Genomic DNA, 23,923 nt, shown 5'->3' with positions numbered 1-23,923 from the left:
TTTATGTAGCAATAAAGGGGTATGAAAAAATATGTTCTATGAGAAAATAACATAATATTTGGTGACTTTGGAAATGGGATAACATAATATGGTTTGTTTTCATACATTTAAAAAAAGAAGAAATAAGAATGTTTGTAACACAAACATGCTAAGTGTATTAAGGCGGGTCTCCTGCGCACAAAATGTTTTGTTTGTTCTAAACATTTTTACAAGACATTGAAACATTGGGGTGTGGCCATACACATTCTCCGCGCAGGTTTTTTGTGTACTTAAATGTTTCAAAAACAAAACATTTAGAGTGCGGGAGATCAGCCTTTAGAGCAAGGCTGCCCAACCCCAGGCCCGCGGGCCACAATGTGGCCCGCGAACGAATTATAAGTGGCCCGCGTGAAACATTTTCAAAAAACTCGCCAATCCGCCAATTTGAAAAAGTGTCGCGGGCCTGCGGTAAAACAAACAATGCAGCTTGCGCGCGGTCACCAGTGTTGCCAACGACGGATTTATCGCTATTTAGGCTACTCAGAACGAGAATCAGCGACGAAAAAAATCTAACCTGTTGAACTTACTTTTGAAACAAAAATACACCGGTTTTCGACATAATATTTTTTGCGTCGAAATGGAATCCTGTAGCCACCCCCCCCCCCCATGGAATTATGGAATTCGAAAAATTGCTGTGGGGTATCACATATGATGTTCGGGTGTGCGGAATATTTTGTGCGGAGCACTTATTGAGTTTTTTTTTTGTGGGGAATTATGTTTTATAGAAATTCTCTAACAACCCCCCCCCCCCCCATGGAAATAGGTATTCAGTGGCCCGCCAGTGATTCAAAATCGTCAATTTCGCCCAACTGCTAAAAAGGTTGGGCAGCCTTGCTTTAGAGAATACAAGTATGTAATCTAAAGATTAATAAACAATAAATTTCAATTTAAAATCAGAAAAAGATTCGGTCTCAACTAGGAATTGAAGCCAGGACCGGCTGAGACCAAGATTGGCTTAGTTCCTAGATTCAATTCCTAAATGCGACGGAATTAGCTTAATAGGTACCATGTAGGTACCCAGTTCGTAGAAACATTAATGTTACAATATTGTCCTCTCAATTTATAATCGAGGACAATATTGTAACATTAATGTTTCTACGAACTGGGTACCTACATGTTATTTTTATTGTTTTGTAAAATTATTAAACTCAACACAGGCTTGTCCTAGTGAGGTAAAAAATTCTAACATAAAAAAAGATACAATGTAAAGAAACAATTAACAATCTTTTTGTTTCACATCTTTCGTTTGAGAGTCTTTACCTGTAGTGATATGCCACTACTCGAGTCGGACTGTGTCAAGTACTACTTAGTACACAGTGCCAAGCGTTAAGGTACCTAGGCCGTCATAGAACATACTGGAAATTTCGGCAGTTGCTCAGAGTTACAGGTGGCAATGTTTGTAGCCATAGCAACTTGAATGTTCGGGAACTTTCTTAGGTGCAACTTGAATCGTATTGGCACCTTAGAGAAGCGACAGCGGGAAGGTACCTAGTCAGTCTACTAAGCGCTAATCAAAATAACTTACTCCTTCCGCGCCGCGATAAATAAATCTACAATATTACATGGTTTACTTTTAACACCGAACACACCTTTGCAACATACCTATAATTTTTTTTTTAAATAAACAATATTATAATAAATAAACATTCGACTTACACTCAAATCATTAAGAACCCTCCTAAGATTGGTGACCCAACTCTTTTCATTGGTCCTTCCCTGACCTACATGCCCTTCTTGACCGTACTGCCCTTCACCGTACTGATCGGCGTCCTCCAACAGTTCTCCAACATTCTCTTCCGGGTCGTAGTACTTCAACCTGAAAAGAACCATTATTATTGAAATAGATCAAAATAATTGACCAGTCGGTGGTTGAGTTGACATCGCCTTTGGGACCCACCCAGGCGTAGTGTGTTCAATTCCTCGGCCGGCTAAGTCCTCCATCACAACCCAAGCAACATTTTCCGCTTACTGTGGTGGTGGTAGTAGGAGATTTTCAAATATTGTCGAGTTATTCGTTACCCGGGAATGTTTGTCTTTCTTAAAAAAAAAAAGGCTAGTAAAATAATAAGTTCCCAGAATTTTTTTTATGTATGTATACTTGTATGTATATGTGAATTGGTTACTAATTTAATTAATTGTTAAAAATCTTACCGGTCAGCCATCTCCAAGACTCTCTCCACGAAGGAGGTCTGGTATTGGTGGGGTGATTGCGCCACCACGTTGGAAATACTCTCCATGTAGAACAGGGCGCGTTCATAGAGTCCCACATCCACCAGTCGAGTAGCCAGAAGATATTTGTAGAACTACAGCAAACAAAACAAACGTGTTAGTGACATACATAGATAATTGAAACAAAGAGAGAAATGTGATGGAAGCGTGCCGACCAAACTGCATGAGTTATCGCAATGAAAGTTATGCTTTTGGAGTAGCAGCTTGCCACACCAAACTACATATCAAGAGGTGGGTCAAATCCCAACACTGGAAAGAATGGAAGAAGGCACCCGGAATGAGGCAATCTAAAGTACTCATATACGGACCGGACCCTAACCGAAGCAGGCAACTACTCGATATGGACAGAAACTCACTGAGGGAACTGGTAGGACTATTAACGGGACACTGCCATCTCAGGAGACACATGCAACTGTTGGGAGTGGAAAACACCAACATCTGTAGGAAATGTGAAGAGGAGGAAGAGACTCCAATTCACCTATGGTGCCAATGTCCCGCTCTGCTGGGAATAAGGCTCAGATACCTGGGAAGACACAGTGTGGAACCAGAAGACATCGCCACATATCCAATGACAGCCCTGGTGAACTACATAAAAGGGACCGGGTTACTGGCAAGGGAATGAGGTAAAATGGGAGATAGTACAATGGGCCTATGGCCTAAGTGCTCGCGGGGAACGGAAGTAAACCGCCTCCGACTGTAGGTAGAAACAACGGCAGGGGGCCGCTGTGCCTAGATGTGATTGCAGTAGTGTGAAGAAAACAGATTTCCTTATTCAGGACTAGCTGACATGTAGCTGACGTTACTGGGGATAATCCTTGAAAGATAAGAGATATTCTGAAGGCCTTTTTAAGATATACATTTCCGTAGTACCTTATTTTGATGTATCTCATGAGGTTTAGCCAGCGTTAACAATGTAAGTACCCGAAAATATATTTTTTTATGACTTTATTACTAAACATTAACGTTTCTCTACTCTCTATAAATAAATATAATGTGCATGTATTAATAAACCTTTCAGAAGAATTGTTTTTGGGGTATTATGCCGTGTTACGCTATCTCCTTCTTTAGCCAAAGTTTCGGACAGCATTGCAGTGTACATCATCAGGGCAGATGTGTAATGGATGTGCCCTGATGATGGACACTGCAATGCTGTCCGAAACGATGGCTAAAGAAGGAGATAGCGTAACATGGCATAATACCCCAAAAACAAATCACTATAATACTTTTGGCCGTGAAAATCTCAAATCATACCTTTCAGAAGAAATTTCAAAATTATTGAAAATCTGTTGCGTAGTTTAGAAGAACTAAGCGCACAGACAGATGCGGATAACGACTTTATTTTATACTATTTATAGATAGTCAAAGCTTAAAAATAAAATTTACTCAAGATTAATTATTGGAATAACTTTTGAAGGTTATAAACATCAAAAATTTAATATATTTTTATCATTGAAGAAGAAGATAATGCTAATAAATCTAAACGAAACATGAAACAGAACAAGAAACATAAAATAAAAATGTAACGGTCACATAATCGAACCCAGGATCTGTATTACTGCTACAGCACTCTAACCACTGAGCTATTCAGAACTCATTTTCTGTACCTAATTCATATATTTTATTATTTTTTAATGATAAACTAATGTTTATAAGACAAGGTTTTAGGCATAGCATAAAGGATAACAAATAATTATAAGCAATAAATAGTTGCCTGAAATATCAATACAAATTGAAAATATCTTCCGAGTAAAAATAAATGCCCCCAACGGGACTAATTATTGCTCATAATTATCCTTTATGCTTTGCATAAAACCTTGTCTTGTAAACATTAGTTAATAATTAAAAAAATAATAATATTTTACAAGTCAAAAATATTTCACCAATAAATGAAGATATAATATGTCTCGACGCCATCTAGTGAGAAATTTAGCACTAACAAAGCCTTTCCTACAAAAATAAATTTGGTTGTTTACAGGTGAAAAAAATATAATCGGCAGTAATTGTTGATTGAGGTACTAGTACATATTGAATCATTTGGCGGGTTGGAAATAAGCCGACATAGCTCAGTGGTTTCAGAGCACCTGACCGGACATCAGAAGGCACGGGTTCAATTCCCGTTGGCGGCATTTATTTGTACTCGGGAGATTTTTTAATTTGTATTGATATTTCATGCGACTAATTATTGCTTATAATTATTTGTTATCATGTATTTTAATTAATCAAGAACAATAGTAATTCTAAAATTGAAATAAGAGATCGATAATGCCAATAATATATCAGTTTGCACGCTTATCAAATTCATTCAATTCCAATAAATCTGTTAGAATGCCCGTTCCCTATGGATGTCGATTAGTTTCTCTTTTTATGACAGAAGAAAGCTAATATGGCGGCGAAGATATTCAAATATGGCGGTAAAAATAAAAACAGATGGTAGCAGTAAGTACATAAGATCTGTATATTAACCCTTGGAATGCCAAGCTAAAATGTCAAGATGTCCGCCATTATCTAAATGTCCGATTTACTAAAATGTACCATCTTAGCATATGTGTTTTGTATATATTTACTAGCTGTAATCCGATAATAATCCATTTTATCCATTTTATTTATCGAAATTACTTAATTATTGCTAGACATATTTAGAAAAATAAATGCTTTTCGAAATTTTATTACTCCAATTCATTATATAAAAATTTTTAATGTACGCTAGAGATGTGACAGTTTTTTTGCGGTTTTCTGCAAATCAATGAAAGTTGATATAGCGGGTATAGAAATTACACGACTCAAATGTTATTAGGATAAGTTACCTGGAAGTGTCCCAGGGTGAAGTTGTCCTGACTGAGCGTGCAAGCATACTCGTATATCTCCGTCATTATGATGGCATAGGACGGAGTGCGTCCTGCAGCAGGCAGGGGGGGTGCGAGCCCCAGGAGTTGCAGGCGGGACGGATGGAATTCCTCTCGGGACATCAGGTAACAGAAGTGGGCACCGTAGGTGTCACCTCGGGATTGTAGCGTGTCGCCTATGAGATTAAATTAATAAAATGGTGCTATATAATTTACTTATTTTTAACGTGAATACTGGTACAATAACCCGGATCAGGGGGAGTATGGCTTTCGTAATTGGGGTGCGTTGTGAAGAAGGTGTATTTATAATCTAGAGCCGTTCAACAGATATGAAGGTAAAATAAAATAAAAATTAGTTATCTCTTGGAATACCAAAAATATTTCAACTTACTTTTAAGAAGTTGGAATTTTAAAGAATCTCTCTTCACTAAAATAGAAGAGATAGCAAAGGATTGTTTGGTTAATATGTAGACTGTCTTACCTAGTTGAGTAATGGATTTTCTGTCCAGTTCTGGCCTTTGCGAAGTGTTGGATAGAATCATGGCCAGATGTGGTCTCCAGTCTCCCCACTTCTCATCCAGGACACACTATTACAACACAAATGTAATCATTAATTATACCACTTCCGAGCAAGTTTCATCATCACAGTGGATCAATCTTCGTTGGAATATATTGAACCTCATCATCTTCTTGACAAAATGTGTCATGATGCTGGTAAAACCCTGTTGTCGTGATGGGAAACCTCATCATGTTCTTGGCAAAAGCTCGTCACCATATTGGGAAACCTAATTATGATCTTAGCAAAATGTTTCTTGATGTTGGTAAAATCTCATTATAATATTCGCAAAACGTGGCGTGATGTTGGTCATCATAATCATGTTAGGAAACCACGTCATGATCTTGGCGAAATATCAACAATACAATTTTGTATTTGTACGCCTTTCTCATAGACATATGAATATTAGTAGACCTGCCCTAAGTGATTAAAAGCGTATTATTCCCACTCCCCATACCGGTTCCATTGGAGCCGGCTGTGCTCGCGTATGGCCTCAAGTGAAATTTGAAAACGTGACGTCATCATTCTTGTGCGAACTATGGTCGAGGCATCATCGGTTCATTTTACGAAATAACACGGCAAAATGTTGACTTGTACTATGAAAACTTGTAAAAATCGATGTGAAAAAGAGAATAAACCCAATTGTCGTATTACATTCCATATATAAGCATTATTTTACTTTATTTTAAGCATATTCACATCGTATAATATGTATCACATCGAGAAACGTCTGGACGCGAAACACAAAGCTGGTTGGTTGCTGGGAAGTAAATTATGAACATTTATAAAAGTGTCTTAACTAAATACTTAAACGAAATATTCGACTCTGAAAATAGAACCGAATTTTTTTGCCGAATTTGGACTTCGCAAATTTGTTCATAACGTGGCGAGTAATTTGCGCTCCCATGTAAAAATGTCTATTCATTCAAAAGCAGATTTTACTTTTAAGAAGTTAATGGTGATATTATAATGCGAGATGCCTATTTACTGTCAGATTGATTTATTGACGAATCACAGTCAGCTTCACTCCCTTCGTTCTTCAACAGTTGATTTTACCCCTCGCCATTATCTTCTCGTCTATTAATTCCTATGTCTGTGGCCTTTCTTGATAGAATTGAGTTTTTGAGAGGACAAAACTATTTATTCATATTCATATGCCATATGTACAGGACGCTGGCAAAGGTATTGGCAAAGGTATTTATGCATGATGTTAACAAACTTTGTCACGATCTTGGCAAACTAAATATGTTGATAAACCTTGTCAATAAACTCATACTAATCCTCCTTTGAAGTTCCTACACTTAATTCTATTTTTACACGGGAGACATGTTCCACAGAATAACAATACAGTACATAATATATGTATTGGAAAATGGGAGATAGATTTTATTGTATGAAACTCACTCCAGGATGTCAACAATTAAACACATCATACTGTATTCACACTATTATGGGATAGCGTATGCAAAAAAGTGGGAAAAATCTAGGATTCTAAATAAGAGTGGATATCACCATTACCTTTGTTGACTGTGTTACATATTTCAAATCGTGCAAAGACAAATTGAGTACTCACAGTAACGGAAGCAGGTTGGCGTCCGGACATCAGTTGGTACAGCGTCTGCAGCGGGTCGTTGGCGGCCAGCCCGTTGGCAAACCTCGTCATGACGTTGGCGTACGTCCTGCGATCCATCTTGGACGCCAGAAACAATGCGTGACCCCACAGGCCGTGGCTCATCGCCCATTCTGGAAAATTACAAATTATAATCATGCATGAATAACAGATTACAATGAAACTCTCATACAATGTTTCCCTGGGGACCAGAAAAAAAATCCTAGAAGGGAAAACCTTCAGCTGTTTTATTTCTGTTGGACTGAAAAACGGAACCTCTTATCTGGGAACCTTATAAGAGGGTTTGACTGTAATCTCTTCTGTAATGGCACATTAAGTAAACAACACTTTTGTACACAGTTGACTTTGGCGCATAAATTGAGATAATTTTTATGAATCATTTTCAAGCTTAGCTGCGGAACGACTTGTTGGCATTTGTATTTCCCCGCTCCTAAAACATGATCTCGCCTCTTTTTAATTTTTTTGGGTGATTACCGCAGAAGGGTTTCAACTGTATGGAGCCAGTGGAACCATGGAATCCCCAATTGGGGTATGTATTGGGCTGTAGGGAGTGTAATAATTACCCAGCGCTTCCTTCCCACTGCCAAAGAGCAGGTACTCGCGGAACCTGTCGGTGATGTACTTCTCCTGTGAGGATGACTCCAGGATGTTGGTGTTGGAGGAGGTCCTCCGGGCGGTGTTTCTGACCAACGAGGATGGCTGCTGCACTCGTTCCGTCCTTCTGGCCGACAGCGAGGGTTCGTTAGAAGAATCTTCCGCACCGTCAGCTGGGAAAACAATCATTGTAAATTACTATGCACTTGTCCAATTTTCTCGAGGATATTGTTACAAAGGAAAAACTTACATGAGAGTTCCACTGCACTGTGGAAATACATTATTCTTCCATATGCATCTCCTCGCCACTAACTTATACTTATTATAATTCATTTATTTTTGAACAAATTGACTGTACATTTATGTATAACATTTCAAAACTAAATAACATCAGATCTAAATAGTAACTTATTATGATGCTTGTATTATTAAAGTTTTAAAAATAGCTCATATCATTAAAGCTTTTTAAAAAGCTCATATAACTAAAGCTATTATAAATTAAAGCTATTAAAAAAAGCTTATATGTTAAAGCTTTTTTAAAAATCTCATATTATTAAAGCTTTTTAAAAAAGCTCATTTTATTAAAGCTTTTTAAAAAACTCATATTATTAAAGCTTTAAAAAAAATCTACATAATGGTTTGGTGAAAAAATATTATTTTAAAAATATGTTAGGTTAGGTTAGGTGTCTCTAGGTTAGGTTGGGTTTGATGTTTGTTGAAAATTTAAATACCACAGTCCAAAGGCTTTATTTCATACTTATTTTTTTCATTTCATGTCTCTTATTATAAATTATACTATAATCAAATGTATGTATACTCTGTATGGAATCTGTTGGACTCATGGACATCCACATCAGTCGTACGTAGACCGCCGAAGATCACATATTTAAATGACCAGGTCCTACGCAGAAAAGTAAAGTTCGCTAAAGTAAAGCAAGGGTTTGCAGGGCAGTCTACTGTGAGACTTTTCTGTGCAGGATCTGAATATTAATATTTAACCAAACCACCTGGCATAGCGACGGTAAAAATGAGTGAGGTGGGTAAATTATAACACATTTGTAAAGGTGTCTAGCTAAAGAGGGTAATAAAATATTTATTTTTATTTTTTTTATTTATTGTTTTTATTTTAGTAATTTGTACATTTAAGTTTACAAATGAATAATTAATTAATAAACTATGTTTTTTTTTTCTTGCTTGATGTGGCTCCTACACAACATCTTGAACTTTTCAATTGGGGCAGACTTCAGCGCCCTTGAGGTGATTTTTCACAAAAACGGCGCTCTACAAATTATCCAATTATTATTATTATTATTATTACTTAAGGTTTTCCGGCAGTGCGATATAGTATTTCATCCCTTTATATAATATACTATTCTGGGTATTCGCTTTGTCCTTCTTTGGTAGCCTAATTTGATTGTACGTCCTAGTTTTATGTTTGTGTATGTCCTTGTTGTATACAATTTTATTCGTGAATAAATATTCAAATTATTAAATATTCAATTTTCAACAAGCCAAGAACTATAGTTTACCCGATTTGGGTTTTGTAGGTAAGTTTGGTAAAAAGGATTAGAAATTCTTAAGCCGATTTTATTTTCGCAGACTAAATAGCGATATTATAATACAAGTAGCCTGAACACCGTCAGATTCAATTATTGGCAAATTACAGAAAGGGAGACGGTGTATGGTTATAGTGGGACTGAACTAACCTCCCCAAATAAATACTTATTATTATTAATTTGATTGTACCTTGTGTTTCTCCCTGGTGTGGAGGCACCTCCTCAACAGGCATCTCGGCTGAGCGGCTGGTCACCGAGGAGGTGCTGCCCCTCCTGCTGAGGTGCCTGACCGGGGCCCCAGTGCCGCGCCACTCAAACTGCCGCTTGTTCTTCACCAGGAGTTCCGCTATGTCGGTGCCTACCACCATCTGAAAACATAACGCCAATTAGTAAATACCCTTTGTTGTGAATGGTTCTCGTAAAATAATAATGCCTTCTGCACAACAAAACTTTTTTTTTCTAAACGAAAGACAAACATTCCCGTGTTACTAATAGCATGACAATATTTGAAAATCTCCTACTACCACCACAGTGAGCGGAAAATGTTGCTTGTGTTGTGATGGAGGACTTAGCCAGCAGAGGAATTGAACACACTACGCCTGGGTGGGATCCAAGCGCGATGTCAACTCAACCACCGACCGGTCAACACTTTCAGTCTTCCTAATAAACATAGTGTATATTTTATTCAATTGGCAAATAGGTATGTAAAAATATAAACAGCCATAAAAAGTTATACACATTGTTTATACGGTGACCGGATGAATTATCAAAATGATAATTCATCACAACTTTAAAAAGTTATATAAAGTCATGGAAAGTGATGAAACAAAAACTTTATTAACTGGGTTAAGTAGGTTAGGTTAGGTAGGTTTAAATTTTGTTTTTTTTCATCGTTTTTAATGACTTTATATCACTTTTTAAAGGTGTGTTGAATAGTCACTGTGTTGAGTTATCATGGAACCTAGCGGAAGAACGAAATAGCCTTGTTGTTTACTTGAAGCACTGGAAATTTCTTATTTAATTTTTCAAAATTTCCAAAGTATTTAATTATTTTTTTGGAAATACATAATGAGTAAAACTTCAAATTGTAATATTTAATGTTTCCATAGTTTTAAAATGCGAAATTAATAATACAAATTTATTTATTGGAATCAATAAGGTGATTTTATATTGTTTCTAAAATGGTGTTTGTTTTTAAGACATCTTCAAAATATATAACTCATTTAAAATATATAATCGTTGAAGACAATACTAGCGATTCTCTAATGAAAATTTGAAACAGAAAAAGACACGGTCGCATCTAGAATTGAATCTAATAAAAAGTAGTTGGTTTCCAAAAGGTTGGAAACCCTTGGAGTAGTGTGCAAAACCAAGACCATGTAAAAACAGAGTTGTGTACATAATACCTTTGTATAACAAATAATAAATGTATTTTATATGACGTACCCCGTTCTGCCTCAACAGCAAAATCAGCAGTTCCCACATCAGCACGTAGCTTCCAAGATCAGCGTTGGCCGGCAGAGAAGCGGCGCTCACAACTGGCTGTCTCTCGCTGTGGCTGTTGTGACTGCTGCTGTTGTTGTTTTGATGGCTGCTGCTGTTGTGGACGTTGTGACCGGTCTGGTTGTGGGCAAACAGCGGAGAGGACAGAGAATCCAGGGCGTCGCGAATCTTCGACTCGCAGTACTCAATTACTGTTTTTTTATGAGTGACACCTGTGAGGATATATAACAAATTATATACAGTATATCCAAGAAATTATGGACGAAAATGTAGGGAGCTGCAATCGTTTGGATTATTTTTGATGACAATAGGTGGTACAAAGAAAAATTATTTAACTTTACAAAAATTAAAATGCTATTGTGTATTTTTTAAATGTACAAATCAAAGAAATTCTTTATTACATATTAAATCTAAATAAAAACTGTAGGGAAGAAACACACACCTTTAGCAAAATTAAAAATAAATGTTAAGAAAAAATGAGTAATGCATAGACATATGAATATTAGCAGACCTACCCTAAGTGATTAAAAGCGTATTATTCCCCACTCCCCATACCGGTTCCATTGGAGCCGGCTGGGCTCGCGTATGGCCTCCCGTGAATTTAGAAAACGTGACGTCATCATTCTTGTGCGAACTATGGTCGAGGCATCATCGGTTCATTTTACGAAATAACACGGCAAAATGGTGGCTTGTGGTATGAAAACTTGTAAAAATAGATGTGAAAAAGAGAATAAACCCAATTGTCGTATTACATTCCATATATAAGCATTATTTTACTTTATTTTAAGCTTATTCACATCGTATAATATGGATCAGTTGTAGAAACATATACTATCACATCGAGATGGACGCGAAACACAAAGCTGGTTGGTTGCTGGGAAGTAAATTATGAACATTTATAAAAGTGTCTTAACTAAATACGTAAACGAAATATTCGACTCTGAAAATAGAAGAAATTTATTTTGCCGAATTTGTTCATAACGTGGCGAGTAATTTGCGCTCCCATGTAAAAATGTATATTCATTCAAAAGCAGATTTTACTTTTAAGAACTAAATGGTGATATTATAATGCGAGATGCCTATATACTGTCAGATTGATTTATTGACGAATCACAGTCAGCTTTACCCCCTTCGTTCTTCAACAGTTGATTTTACCCCTCATCTTTAATTTCTAGTCTATATATTCATATGTCTGTGGGTGGTACAAAGAAAAATTATTTAACTTTAAAAAAATAAAAATGCTTTTGTGCATTTTTAAAATGTTCAAATCAAAGAAATTCTTTATTACATGTTAAAACAAAATTAAAAACTGTGTGGAAGAAACACACACTTTTAGCAAAATTAAAAATAAATGTTAAGAAAAAATGAGTAATGCCATTTTTCCTGTACATTATGAATGACTAGTATAGAGCATATAAAGCAAAAACCAACCTTTGACAAGAGGGCCAGGATAGGCAGTGAGCTCGCAGCGCACTGGGTCATTGATGAGTATCTTGTTCAGGTCCAGAATCTCCACAATAGCGGGCTGTCCATCCATGGGGTAGCAGGGGTTTATTGTCACCAGGTTTGTTGATGATATGATACCCTGGAATTGAATTAACGTGTTTAAATATGATAAATAAAAATAAAGTACGAATTGGACGGTTAGGGTCAGGGTGGGGGATTGGTAGGTTACTCGGGAGGAGGTGAAAAATCATTTTCTCACAGGAGAAAAACATTTTGTACTCCAAATAAGGTGAGGATTCACTGATTAAAGTTTGTTGGGCACATGCTGAAACACCCTGTATATAAGTAGCCTATATAGGTGCAACTGTTCTGGCTAGATGAGAGTTTGCCGTTAGAGTCAAAAGTAAAATAACTTAGATAGATTCTGACTGAATAATTGTCAAGCTGTAAAACAACGTAAGCTAGGAAAATAACCACCCTGGCAAACAGATGCTACTATAAATGGACGCACAAACTCCAAAGACATTTCTAATCCTAAATCCTTGAAAAGGACCAAATTCAAACGCTATAAAACAGTCATCAGAATAGCGCAAAGCTACGACTGAAGAGTGCTGGGCCCTTAACTCTTTGCACGCGGCCGTATCAACTGTTGTTACGGCAAAAAGTCCATATTTACACGCGGCTGTATCAACAGTTGATACGGAAACTTTGAATGCCGATATTCCAGCGGTCTTTCGACATAAATTTATTTCCCGCTCACTTGAACATTCGTAGAACTTTCACGATGCTGACATCTACAAGAATTTCTCGAAAATAAAATTGTATTTCATTAAAAAACATCGATAATCAAGTGAGCCTCTTTGCGCCTTCGAGTGCTATAGTTTACAATTTGGTCAACGGATGGCGTTAGTCCAATTTTGTTATTATATTGAGTGACATAAAATTTAAGTGTTCAGTTTTAGAAAAAGTTTTCATAACTAAAAATGTTAAGTGCTCATGGTGTCCCACTTGTATCTATCAACGCAGTGGCCTAAGTACACACACGCCGAGTGAATGGCGGGACCACATTCAAAAGACACTGTACGTCTTTGTATGAAATTATATGTTTTTGTTTTTATAAACATCTGAGAGTGTTGACACACGAGGATTTGTTATCATATTGTGGAGAATAATCTGTTCTGTCTATATAGTCCAATAAATCATGCCAGAATGCTATAATTTGACAATTAATTGCGTGCATAGGTATTTTAAAATATGTACCGCGTACGGGTATAGATAAAACGGAGCTAATTAACGCGTTCAAAAGGTTAAAAAGCATAGCCAAAGTGTAGTGCATACGAGAAAATATTGCTAGGCAGAACTTAAACTCGAACGGTGAAGGCATTTTGGGAGGCCTAAACATAGGTGGCGGCATCCTTGGACTTGAGAGCTAAGGAACTGGAGGGAGACAGCAGGAAACCAGCTGCAAGAAACTGATACAATTACGGTGATTACGGGAAATAAAATATCTAATATACCTTAATGTGAGCCGTTGCAAACTTCACCGGAGTCATTCGCTCAGATTTCACCGTTGAATTTTCCAAACCCAAGTTGATTGAGTCAGTGTTGAAATCCCTAGACAAGAAAATAACTTAATTAGAGACAATTTTTAATAAACGATGAAAAATGGAAAAATTATATTTTTTTTAAAAAGATTAAAAATTTACAAATCCACTCGAGCGATTGATTGTTTACACACATTTATCATATTATTTAACTAACATTCTTTAAAATATTAACATGGAAACACATGAACTGCTTGCGGTTTAAAGCCAATGAATTCACCTAGAATTCGCCGTTTATCCCATTAGGTTCTATAAATTTAACACACCATGATAAGCGAACACTTTTTGGGAATTTGCCATAATATGCCAAAAATCGCTCAAGTGGATGCAATGCAGTAGGTACTCATAATTAGCAAGAAAATTGCCGTAGAAACAGATTTTCAAGTTTTAGATTATTTTTCACATTATCCATTATTATTATTTACTAACAGAAAAACACCAACGAAGAAGAAAATTTACTGTTTTATTATTTGAATAAAAAATAAAATTTAGCAAAAAAAATCCTAATAAAATTATTAATTTATATTCCAAGCCACTAAACAGTTTTATGCAAAGTCATAAAACAAAAATCTTTTTTTAAATAATTTTACAAAAATACATGTAACTTCTCCTGCGGAATGCTCTATTTGCTTAAACTATTTATTTGTACAAAGCAAAATAACAATGGAATGAAAAGCAACCAGCGCTAATGCAAATGAAATAAGCAATGAAAAGCATAAAAAATAATTAATCATACAAACCATATTCCTGACTAGAAAAAAAGCAGTATAAAAATCCTACCTTCAAAAAAGCCAAAAAAAAATAATATTATGTACAGAAATATTACAAAACTTAAAAATAAATCAATATAGAATTGACGTTTGAACATCAACTTTTTTTAATGTGATTTGAATTAGAAATTATATGAAACTTATAAGTTTGTAGTATATATTGTCAATGAAACCTCAAGTCCGTGGATGGATTCACTTAATATGTACATGTTAGAAAATGAGCGTATCAGAAAAACGATGAGATATATCTGTGCGCGATAGAAAAACAATGAGATATATCTGTGCGCGATAGAAAAACAATGAGATATATCAGTGTGCGAAAGAAAAATCAAAACGAGTATGCCTAATCTTTTTTTTTGTAAAATCTGTACACAAGAAGCATACAGATGCAACTCAAAAATAAATGTTAAGAAGACAAGAAAAACTATGTTTTTTAGAAAATCACACACCAGAAATATCCACAAACATTTTGATATAAATTTCTGGAAGTTAGAGATTTGCTAAAAAGCATAGTTTTTCAGCTCTCCTGAACATTTTGTGTGTTGGACTTGCATCCATAATATGCTTCTTGGGTACAGTGTTGAATCAAATATTCGTTGCAGCAATAATTTTATATTTTGACCCATTTACGAGATACGAAACATCTTTTATTTATTCCCTTTTTCTTTCGCTCACAAATTATTCAATGATGATAAAATATAAAAAATATATATTGAACTCATTATATAACTTACATAAAATCTAGCAATTACACATGAATATTTACAATTCCAGTTTGAATCCATTCAGAAACCTAGTTTTATATTCCGAGTAACAAAACAACACTCACATCGAAAAACTCTTGTTGATTTGCCCAATTGTAGTACATTAACAAATAAATCATAATAATCTTACTTCTGTCATGCAAATGGTCTAGCATATTTCAGCATCTCTCAAACAAGTACATTATGTATTAAAGCCAGAGAAGAAAAGAGAAAATTATTTTTTAACTGTCATTAATTCATCAAATATATAAAAACAAATACATATTATGTATTCACTAATAGATAATTTTCCATCAAGTGGAATCTAAGGATTCTGATTGTATTCTTCATACATTTTTCAAAGCATAAAGGACAAAATCGAATTGTAAATAATTCTAACAAGGATAATATTAGAATGGTCGCTTGTTCTCCAGAGACCCATTGGCATTCGACTGGATAAGGAATGTCACGAGAGGAAAAAGGTAGCATAGAGAAAGGTTAGAAGAATATACTGGTAGCTATTCAGCAAGGGTGTGCAATCCATAGAGGCTGTAAAGCCATGTGTCACAAAAAAGGGAAAAAGTAACCCTGGTTTGCGATATCAAAAAGTGCAACACTAAAATATTTAGAGTAATTTCAAGTGATGTCTAAATTGAGTCATTTGTACAGGGTGATTCTGAAACTGTCTTCTATTCTGGTTTAAATAACTAAGGCTGTCATTATTTAATAATTTGAAAGAGTTTAAGGCAGAAGAAGCGTGGTGGACAAGATAGTTTGGACATGTGGAGTGGATGAACGGAGAAAGGAGTAAAAGGCGGATATGTGACGCGAAGGTGAATGGTGAAAAAAGTCAGGGATGCCTGAGAAAGACATAAAATACTCGAGATAGGTCATGTCATGCCATATTTAGTCAGAATAACAGAAGAGTTTGTATGAGACGATACTTGAATTGAAGCAGAGTGTGCCAAAACAGAGTTGTGATGAGGTCTAACCTATCTGCGCACTCGTCCAGGGAAACGGCATGATGGTTAGTTAGTTACATCAGTTTTATAGCTGACTCTGAGTGGAACTTTATCAACCATCTCCTAAAAACGGATGATACCCTCGCTACAGACTTCTAAGACGGTTGAGTGAGTGTTGTCCCATTACTCGGACGGAAGCCCCCGTAACCCACCTACTGCCGGAGTGGTCCGTGTTCAGGCTGTGCATGGACCCGCTGCCCCTCCTTCGCTGATTAGATGCGGGCAGGCGGTATGCCGCGCCCGGGTCAATGCGCCTGAATGTATAGTAATAATTGCCGCTCGTGTCCAGGAGCGTTCTACACAAGGACGGGTTTGGATAACACACACAACAGTATTTGGATAATGAACGGCGTGAAATTATGCTAAGGACAATATTATTGAGGTCAAGATAGGTCAACAATACCTTTTGGCAAATGGATAAGGTACATAATATTATGTATTCACTAATAGATAATTTTCCATCAAAAATATCAACTCACCTGCTTAGCTGAAGGTAAATGTTAGATATCTATCCAAACCGACTAAATTAACGTAGAAGTGTTACTAAATTTAAGAAAAAACATGAACTTGAAACCTTATAATGCAGATCATGAGATCATTGTAAGGTTCTGTGGGTCCCAAAGACTGTTACGGGCTGGTGACACAGAAAGAATTCCAGATGATAGGATGCCTAAAGTTCTGACTGCGTGGGTGCCCCTGTGGTGCTCCTTCAACTGATCTTCAAAGCAATCTTCCCAACAGGCCTTCCATTGATATGCTTGGTGTACGCAAAGTTATTAAGTTAGGGCCGGCAGATACTTTAACAGTATACTGCTAATTCTGTAATGCGCCCCACAGATGAATTTGGCAGCACCTCTGGTCTGAAGCCCCAAAATACTTGAAAAAAACCCTCGACCCTGTGCAGAAACGATCGGTCCGTTTGATAGATTCTCCTATCTTAACAGACGGATTATAATCTTAGAGCGCAGCCGTCGGGTGGGAATGCTGTCCTTGTTCTATCAGTATTTCAATGGAAGATGCTCCGAGGAACTAGCATCATTGATTCCTTTGGCACCGGTGCACATTACCAGTTGACATTTGTCACATGAGAACCGGTTGTTTCTATGACTTGTTTTTGAGTTCAATAGCTCAGCTGTGGAACGATTTTGTCGGCCTCTGTGTTTCCTTTCTCCAACCACATGGGTCGCTTCAAGACCCAGGTTCACTTCTTCCTTTCCACAATCACTCCGAGCCTCCACACTGCATTCACAGAGATGACATAGGCCTTTAGGGAAATTATTTTCCCCAGGGTCTCCCATGTGGAGTTAATGTAATGATTCTATTCCAGCCCTTTAACCTTAACCTTAATTCCTGCCCTTTCCTTTACCACACCCCTTCTCCACTTGGACCCAATCTTAACAATAAAGCTGATAATCTATTGGTTTGAAAGAACAAAAGCTCTACAACTGTCTCTACAAATTTGGACAGCTTTTTCTGTCTGGAATTTCCAGGTAAACACAATCCATTTCGGCTTTACAAAGTCAATTTAGGCTACGCAATGTTGAAATATCTATTTAACAGTAAAAAAAAGGTAGTTATATACATGAGTGATGACGCTTAATATTATATTAAAAATTCAATATTACTTTGTGTTCATTTTTAGTCACTAAAATTGCATTGACATGAATTCAAACAAGTATTATGAGATACACAGTTTGTTTGCGTTTGAAAATAATACATTCACGGTGAACAGATAACGTTGGAGTTTAGTTTTAGCGATGACATAACATGACAAGACAAGTATGTTGGATATTTTTATTGGATGGATGAAATGAATTCACGATTAACAAATTCGAAAGCACTGAAATTGTCTAACCATTGCCATAAAAGTGTTTTTGACCTTTCGCAAACCACAAATTGACAAACAAAATAATATATTTTATTTTACACAGTGAATAAAAATTGTCATGGAAATCATTTTGAGATACTGTATTTTCTTTCTTATAAGGGCAGACACTATAAGGCCATTCGTAAATGGAGATACTCACAAGCGACATGAGTTTTGTGCACATAGCATTCGTGTTGCTCGTGAGTGCCGTACTATTTTGCTGGTTTTCGTACACGATACGTCAACTAGAGATTTGACGTCAGTTGCACGCTAGTGACAGTGCTGGCAATACGCTACGCTAGTTGCAAAATTTGTTCTGGATGTGGGAAAATAATCCATGTTTGTATAACTATAATTTAACGTAATACGTAAGAAAGAATTTAGCGAAGAAGGTAAGAGTTGAGGTTGGAAAAACATCAATTTGACATCATTCCCGGCGACGAATGCCCTGTAATTAATATTTATTTCGTCTTGTGGGTGAACACCGAAAACTTCTTTTAGATAGTTTTCAATGCATTATAAAGGTAAAGAAACCCAATATTATTATCTTCGTTGCTAGTCACTTGACTTAGTATTAATTACACGGCTGTACATGTAAAAATTCAGTATAATTTTGGTAGCGCCGTGTACGGAAACCAGTTTTAAAGAGTAGCATAAAGAGTGATGCAACTACAAGTTGCATCGCAGTCAGTATCTATGTGTACCTTAATGTACAAAAATGCAGTATGTAAAAAGAATTTTTATTACTTGTGTAAAATATATTATTGAACAGCAGTATATTTGTATAATAATAAAGTATACATATTTATACAGTAGGCAAAATTAATAACAGATGTTTATTGAATTGCTTAATATGTACTACAAATATTGCAAATAAAAGTGAAAATGTGGATAGAAAAATACATGAAAACTATAATTAACCCTCTGGCAAATTTTTTCGCTCTAATTTATGGTCTCATAAAAATCGTTGTGTCTCCCTTACTCATATGATGAGAAACATGAATAAACGGTGTTAGAAAGAGAAAACACCACGCTTTATATTATAATCCAAAAGTTAACCAAAGAAGAAATAAAATGTATTTTTAGATGAAACTGCAAAAAATTTTGTTGACTTTAACGTTTATAATACATTTGTCTAATAAAAGGTGTTGTTTTTGTTCGTTATCAATAATTTTAATTCAGTAAAAATGTGAGCCATTTTTACGTTTTCATTAAAAAATTTAATTAGGGTTTTCCAATAAGAGGTGTTATTTTGAATAGCCCGCTATTTCGGTAGATGTTACTTTTGAAGCTGTCATTTTTTGACATTTGAGAAGTAGAAACTACGCCATTAATAAAAATGGAACGATACACGCTTCAACAACGCATTGAAATTATTTAAATTCACTTGAGTGAATCAAATGGAAATCATCTTGAGTGATGAGGCCCATTTCCACCTCGGTGGCTTCGTCAACAAGCAAAATTGTCGCATCTGGGGCTCGGAAAACCCAGTTTTTGTTGAAAAACCTCTATATCCTCACCGTGTGACTGTTTGGTGCGGTTTATGGTCCGGCGGAGTCATTGGACCTTACTTTTTCGAAAATGAGGCTGGAGCAACAGTTACGGTGAATGGATTGCGCTATCGAGAGATGATTAATGATTTTTTATGGCCGGAATTGGATGGTATTGATCTGGACAACGTTTACTTGCAACAAGACGGCGCTACGTGCCACACAAGCAACGAAACCATTGATCTTTTACGATTGAATATCAAAATAACAACTCTTATTGGAAAACCCTTTATATAAAAAATTATATGTTTATTTCTAATAATAAAATTAGAAAGCTATATTTGGATGTGTTCAGAAATATTCCATTTAATTAGATTTTATTGCAAAGCGGAAATACTGCGACCTTCTGACAAAATATGCCAGAGAACTGAGCAGTTAAACCAACATATTCATGGTGGTGACTCATCGCTGAATACATGCGTATTTTTCACTAAAATTGTGCTATAAAATTTGCCAAGCTTTGATTGATTAATTATAGTTTTATGGGTATTTTCAGGATTTGGGAAAGGTGTATCAATGTACGATATGTATTTAGAATATAATGCTGCATGCAATACACATGCTCGTATAATGCTTGATAAGCGTGTTTCAAAACCCCGTGCAAAAATAATAAAAACTGTAATGTAATATAAGACAGCACATGACACGTTTATAAAATATAGCAATCAAAATTTAAATAATGAGACTGCAATTTTTTTTTTAATTTGGAAAGTTTGCTAAAACATCAAAAAAATATGATATTCTTTGAAAATGAAAATAAATGTTACAAGAATTGAACTTGTTTTGTAATTAACTCGGTACTGAGAAGGATATAGGGAATTGTCTACAAATTAAAGTTAATATTGCACAATTTTCATCAAATGGCCAATCAGCCAGCACCATTTTGTTTTTTTTTTTAACATTTGAAAAGTCCCCAATAAACACTGATTCTAGGTACATTTCATAGTTTGCACCAGTTGTGTTTAGCAAAAAAGCACAACTGTGGTGTTGTTACGTTTGTCAGCTCACCACAATTTGATATAAAGCTGAAACAGAGCTAGAATCAAGGTTTAACGAGGACCTTTCAAGTAATGTAAAAACAAATAAAAATGGAGCTTATCGTCCTTCGTGTCAAATCACCTTTTAACATCTCAGTACTGAACTAAGAGTCAGAATAAAATGAAATAAAAATAACCGTGCAGATGAAAAACATCAACAAACAGTTCACTTTCAAAAATTTCACAATCACGGTGGGTTTTTAAAAGCATGTCGAAGCGTTTATCAAATTTCTTACCTCTCTTTCAATTCGCCGTTGGCCGATGATCGGCCGGAGTGTACGCTTCCACGTTCATCTCCCAGCCGGTTGACGGAGACTGATTCGTATCCCGGCATCAATGCATAACCTGTAACATATATTAAATTTGAATTGCATGTAGGATTGGGAGACAAACACCAAAGAAGCTTTTGATAATGGACACTGAAAGACTGTCCAAAGTGTTGGCTAAAGGAGCAGGAAGCAACTATTATGCAACACGGCATAATATCCGAAAAATCAATCACCATACATAATACTTTTGTACTTACATTAATTTATCTATTTATTCATACTCTCCACAAAACGATTATGCAACAATTTATTACGGAGAAGATTACAAACTTGAGGTACATGGAAGTGTAAAAGGTCGTAAGTTTAGCTATTTTGTCACATACATCAAAAGATATTTGCTGAACTGTCTGTAAATGACGATAAAAATGTCGATGGTCAATGCAGAATCATTAATCAGTTGAGTCGCTCTGATGATTGGCACGTTCTGATAGGCAGAAGTCTTCGCTTTCGGAGTATAAAAAAGTGCATGGAATCTCCCACGAGTATACCTGTTAGGCAATTATATAAGTTGATATGACTAAAGCCAACTCAAACAATGTTTCAATTCTAAATGATGGTCTTTCAAACGAAAACTGATTGATCGCGTGGAAGAAGTTTGGACTGCAACGGGAAGTCCCGAGAATTTGAAATGAATGTCTAAGGAGCCGAGAATACTTGGAATGCATGATGATGAACAGTAAAGCTATACCGTCTCCGTAGGCCATAGACCCGCTGGGGTCCTGCTGGGTGTTGGCGGGCAGCCCCTTGCCCGCCATGTACTTATTGTAGATCTCCAGATAGGCCTGCGGATTGCTGAGACGCAGCTTCTCGTAGTACTGGTAGGTCTGCTGCTGGTGTTGGTACATCTGCTGCTGGTAGGGATCCATGGAGTAGCCATACCCTGAACACGGACAAAACGACTCATCAGAATTTGATTGGGAATTATTGTACTTTGAGTATAAAATGTTGATGACATTTTGACCTTTGGTCAGCCTGAAACATAAAACAGTGAGTGTTGGACAGTCAGAGCCAGGGTTGGGGTCGAACAGTTACTCAACTGAGTGACCATTGATGAAACGTAAATACATTTTTTTTTGGACATGCATATTTGAAAAAAAAAAAAAATCACCAACGGTCAAAATGCCTCTTCTGGCGCCAAAAAGATTTATCATGCGGTTTGCCTCCAGCTTGTCGAAATGATATACTCAGATTTTCCATTGATGACATGTCCATTTCTTCTGACTTCAATGGTTAAGGTGAAGAAAATCTATCAAGGTTTATTATATAATTAACTAAATTATTATATATTATTATTTTTTTTATTATTTAATAAATATTTAGATGAGGCAGTACATTTTCTTTTGACTATTACACTAGGCTAATGCCCGTGTTGTGGTAGTCATACATAAAACATTTCATCGATAAAATATAATAAGAAACAGATAAAAAGTAATAATATTAGAGTAAGAAAATCTAAGATAAAAACATACAAGAATAAAAAAAACTAAATGCAAATATAGAAATTAAAAGTAAGGGGAGAAATAAAGAAAACTAATATTGAAGAAATTGGAAAGAAGGTGTGATAGAGTAAGTACTTTTTTTTATACATATGTATTATTTTTTTGAAACGTTTTAAGAGTTTAAGGAGTCTTTGTAGAAAGTTTGTCCCCTTTCAAATAACCAATGTTTTACTCGGCTAGTAAAAAGGGAGTTAGAATTATATGTACGACTTTATGTCGGTATTCAGTGTATTACATATTTTCGGAGCGATGTACCAGAATTGGCGTTGAGCGAATGAGATTTGTTTTAGGAACCAAGCAACCCAGTTTTACTTGGTGTTCTTGAGCCACTAGTAGGTTATTTTTCCGTATATAACATAAGGTTATCTTAGTAAAAAAATACAGTGTGTGGCAAGCCTACGCACAACGGAAGTGAAACTTTTAGTATTCTTCTCTCTCTCTTTTCATTTCATTATCTTTTTTTTCTGTCTATTGACATATTTATAAGTAGCATATTGTGATAAAAAAAAAATTAAAAGTTATAAAAATATGGAATTCGAACCCGGGTCCTGCATAACGAGTGTCGAACGCTCTGCCTCTAGACCGCGAGGAGAGATATTTCGCGCGACGCGGCGTTATCGGCCTTGATTAGTAATTTTAATGATTCAAAATAAAAATAATTAATCAAAATACCGAGCGACTCTACCGGCTCGATTTGTAAGCTATATTTCGACCAAAATATCATATAGGTACCGTAAAGTAAAGTAAAGGTAAATTAACCAATTTATGTAATTTTTTACTACATTATTACAAATCGATGATAAAAAAAAAATAAAAGATATAAAAATATGGGATTCGAACCCGGGTCCTGCATAACGAGTGTCAAACGCTCTGCCTCTAGACCGCGGTTATTACGTATTCGACCAAAATATCAGATAGTCAAAATATCGAAAAGTCGCAGCACGAGAGCATTTTATCACTTTAAAAAAAATTATTATTAAAAAAATCACAAAAAGAAAAAAAAAATTAGTTAAAGCGGGGATCGAACCTCGGTTCTTCACGACGACAATCGGGCGCTCTGCCTCTAGACCGCGAAGCTGAGTTTGGAGAGTGACCTAAACTAGGTA

The 23,923-nt window shown here is 35.9% G+C and overlaps 1 protein-coding gene across 3 annotated transcripts in view; it reads right to left on the bottom strand.

Annotated features, from left to right (window-relative positions):
• The window catches only part of Sec16 (endoplasmic reticulum export factor secretory 16), a 70,291-nt gene that overhangs the window by 31,854 nt on the left and 14,514 nt on the right, over positions 1 to 23,923 (bottom strand). For 2 of the 3 annotated variants that reach the window (XM_089642919.1, XM_089642917.1), the window contains exons 6-18: positions 22,007 to 22,198; positions 21,226 to 21,334; positions 16,688 to 16,831; positions 13,914 to 14,010; positions 12,382 to 12,535; positions 10,894 to 11,162; positions 9,638 to 9,815; positions 7,861 to 8,064; positions 7,241 to 7,410; positions 5,593 to 5,698; positions 5,073 to 5,287; positions 2,191 to 2,342; positions 1,696 to 1,855 (exon numbers count right to left, since the gene is read on the bottom strand). In XM_089642919.1, the coding sequence (XP_089499045.1) occupies positions 1,696 to 1,855; positions 2,191 to 2,342; positions 5,073 to 5,287; positions 5,593 to 5,698; positions 7,241 to 7,410; positions 7,861 to 8,064; positions 9,638 to 9,815; positions 10,894 to 11,162; positions 12,382 to 12,535; positions 13,914 to 14,010; positions 16,688 to 16,831; positions 21,226 to 21,334; positions 22,007 to 22,198 (2,150 nt within the window). The remainder of the gene's footprint in view (positions 1 to 1,695; positions 1,856 to 2,190; positions 2,343 to 5,072; positions 5,288 to 5,592; positions 5,699 to 7,240; positions 7,411 to 7,860; positions 8,065 to 9,637; positions 9,816 to 10,893; positions 11,163 to 12,381; positions 12,536 to 13,913; positions 14,011 to 16,687; positions 16,832 to 21,225; positions 21,335 to 22,006; positions 22,199 to 23,923) is intronic. The other variant, XM_089642918.1, reaches the window with a different exon arrangement.

Source organism: Hesperophylax consimilis, chromosome 19 (assembly GCF_061612785.1).
Source record: "Hesperophylax consimilis isolate HC1 chromosome 19, BYU_Hcon_1.0, whole genome shotgun sequence".
Taxonomy (NCBI): Eukaryota; Metazoa; Arthropoda; class Insecta; order Trichoptera; family Limnephilidae; genus Hesperophylax; species Hesperophylax consimilis.
The sequence above is the reverse complement of the archived record's forward strand: the minus strand, read 5'-3'. Positions and strand labels throughout refer to the sequence as shown.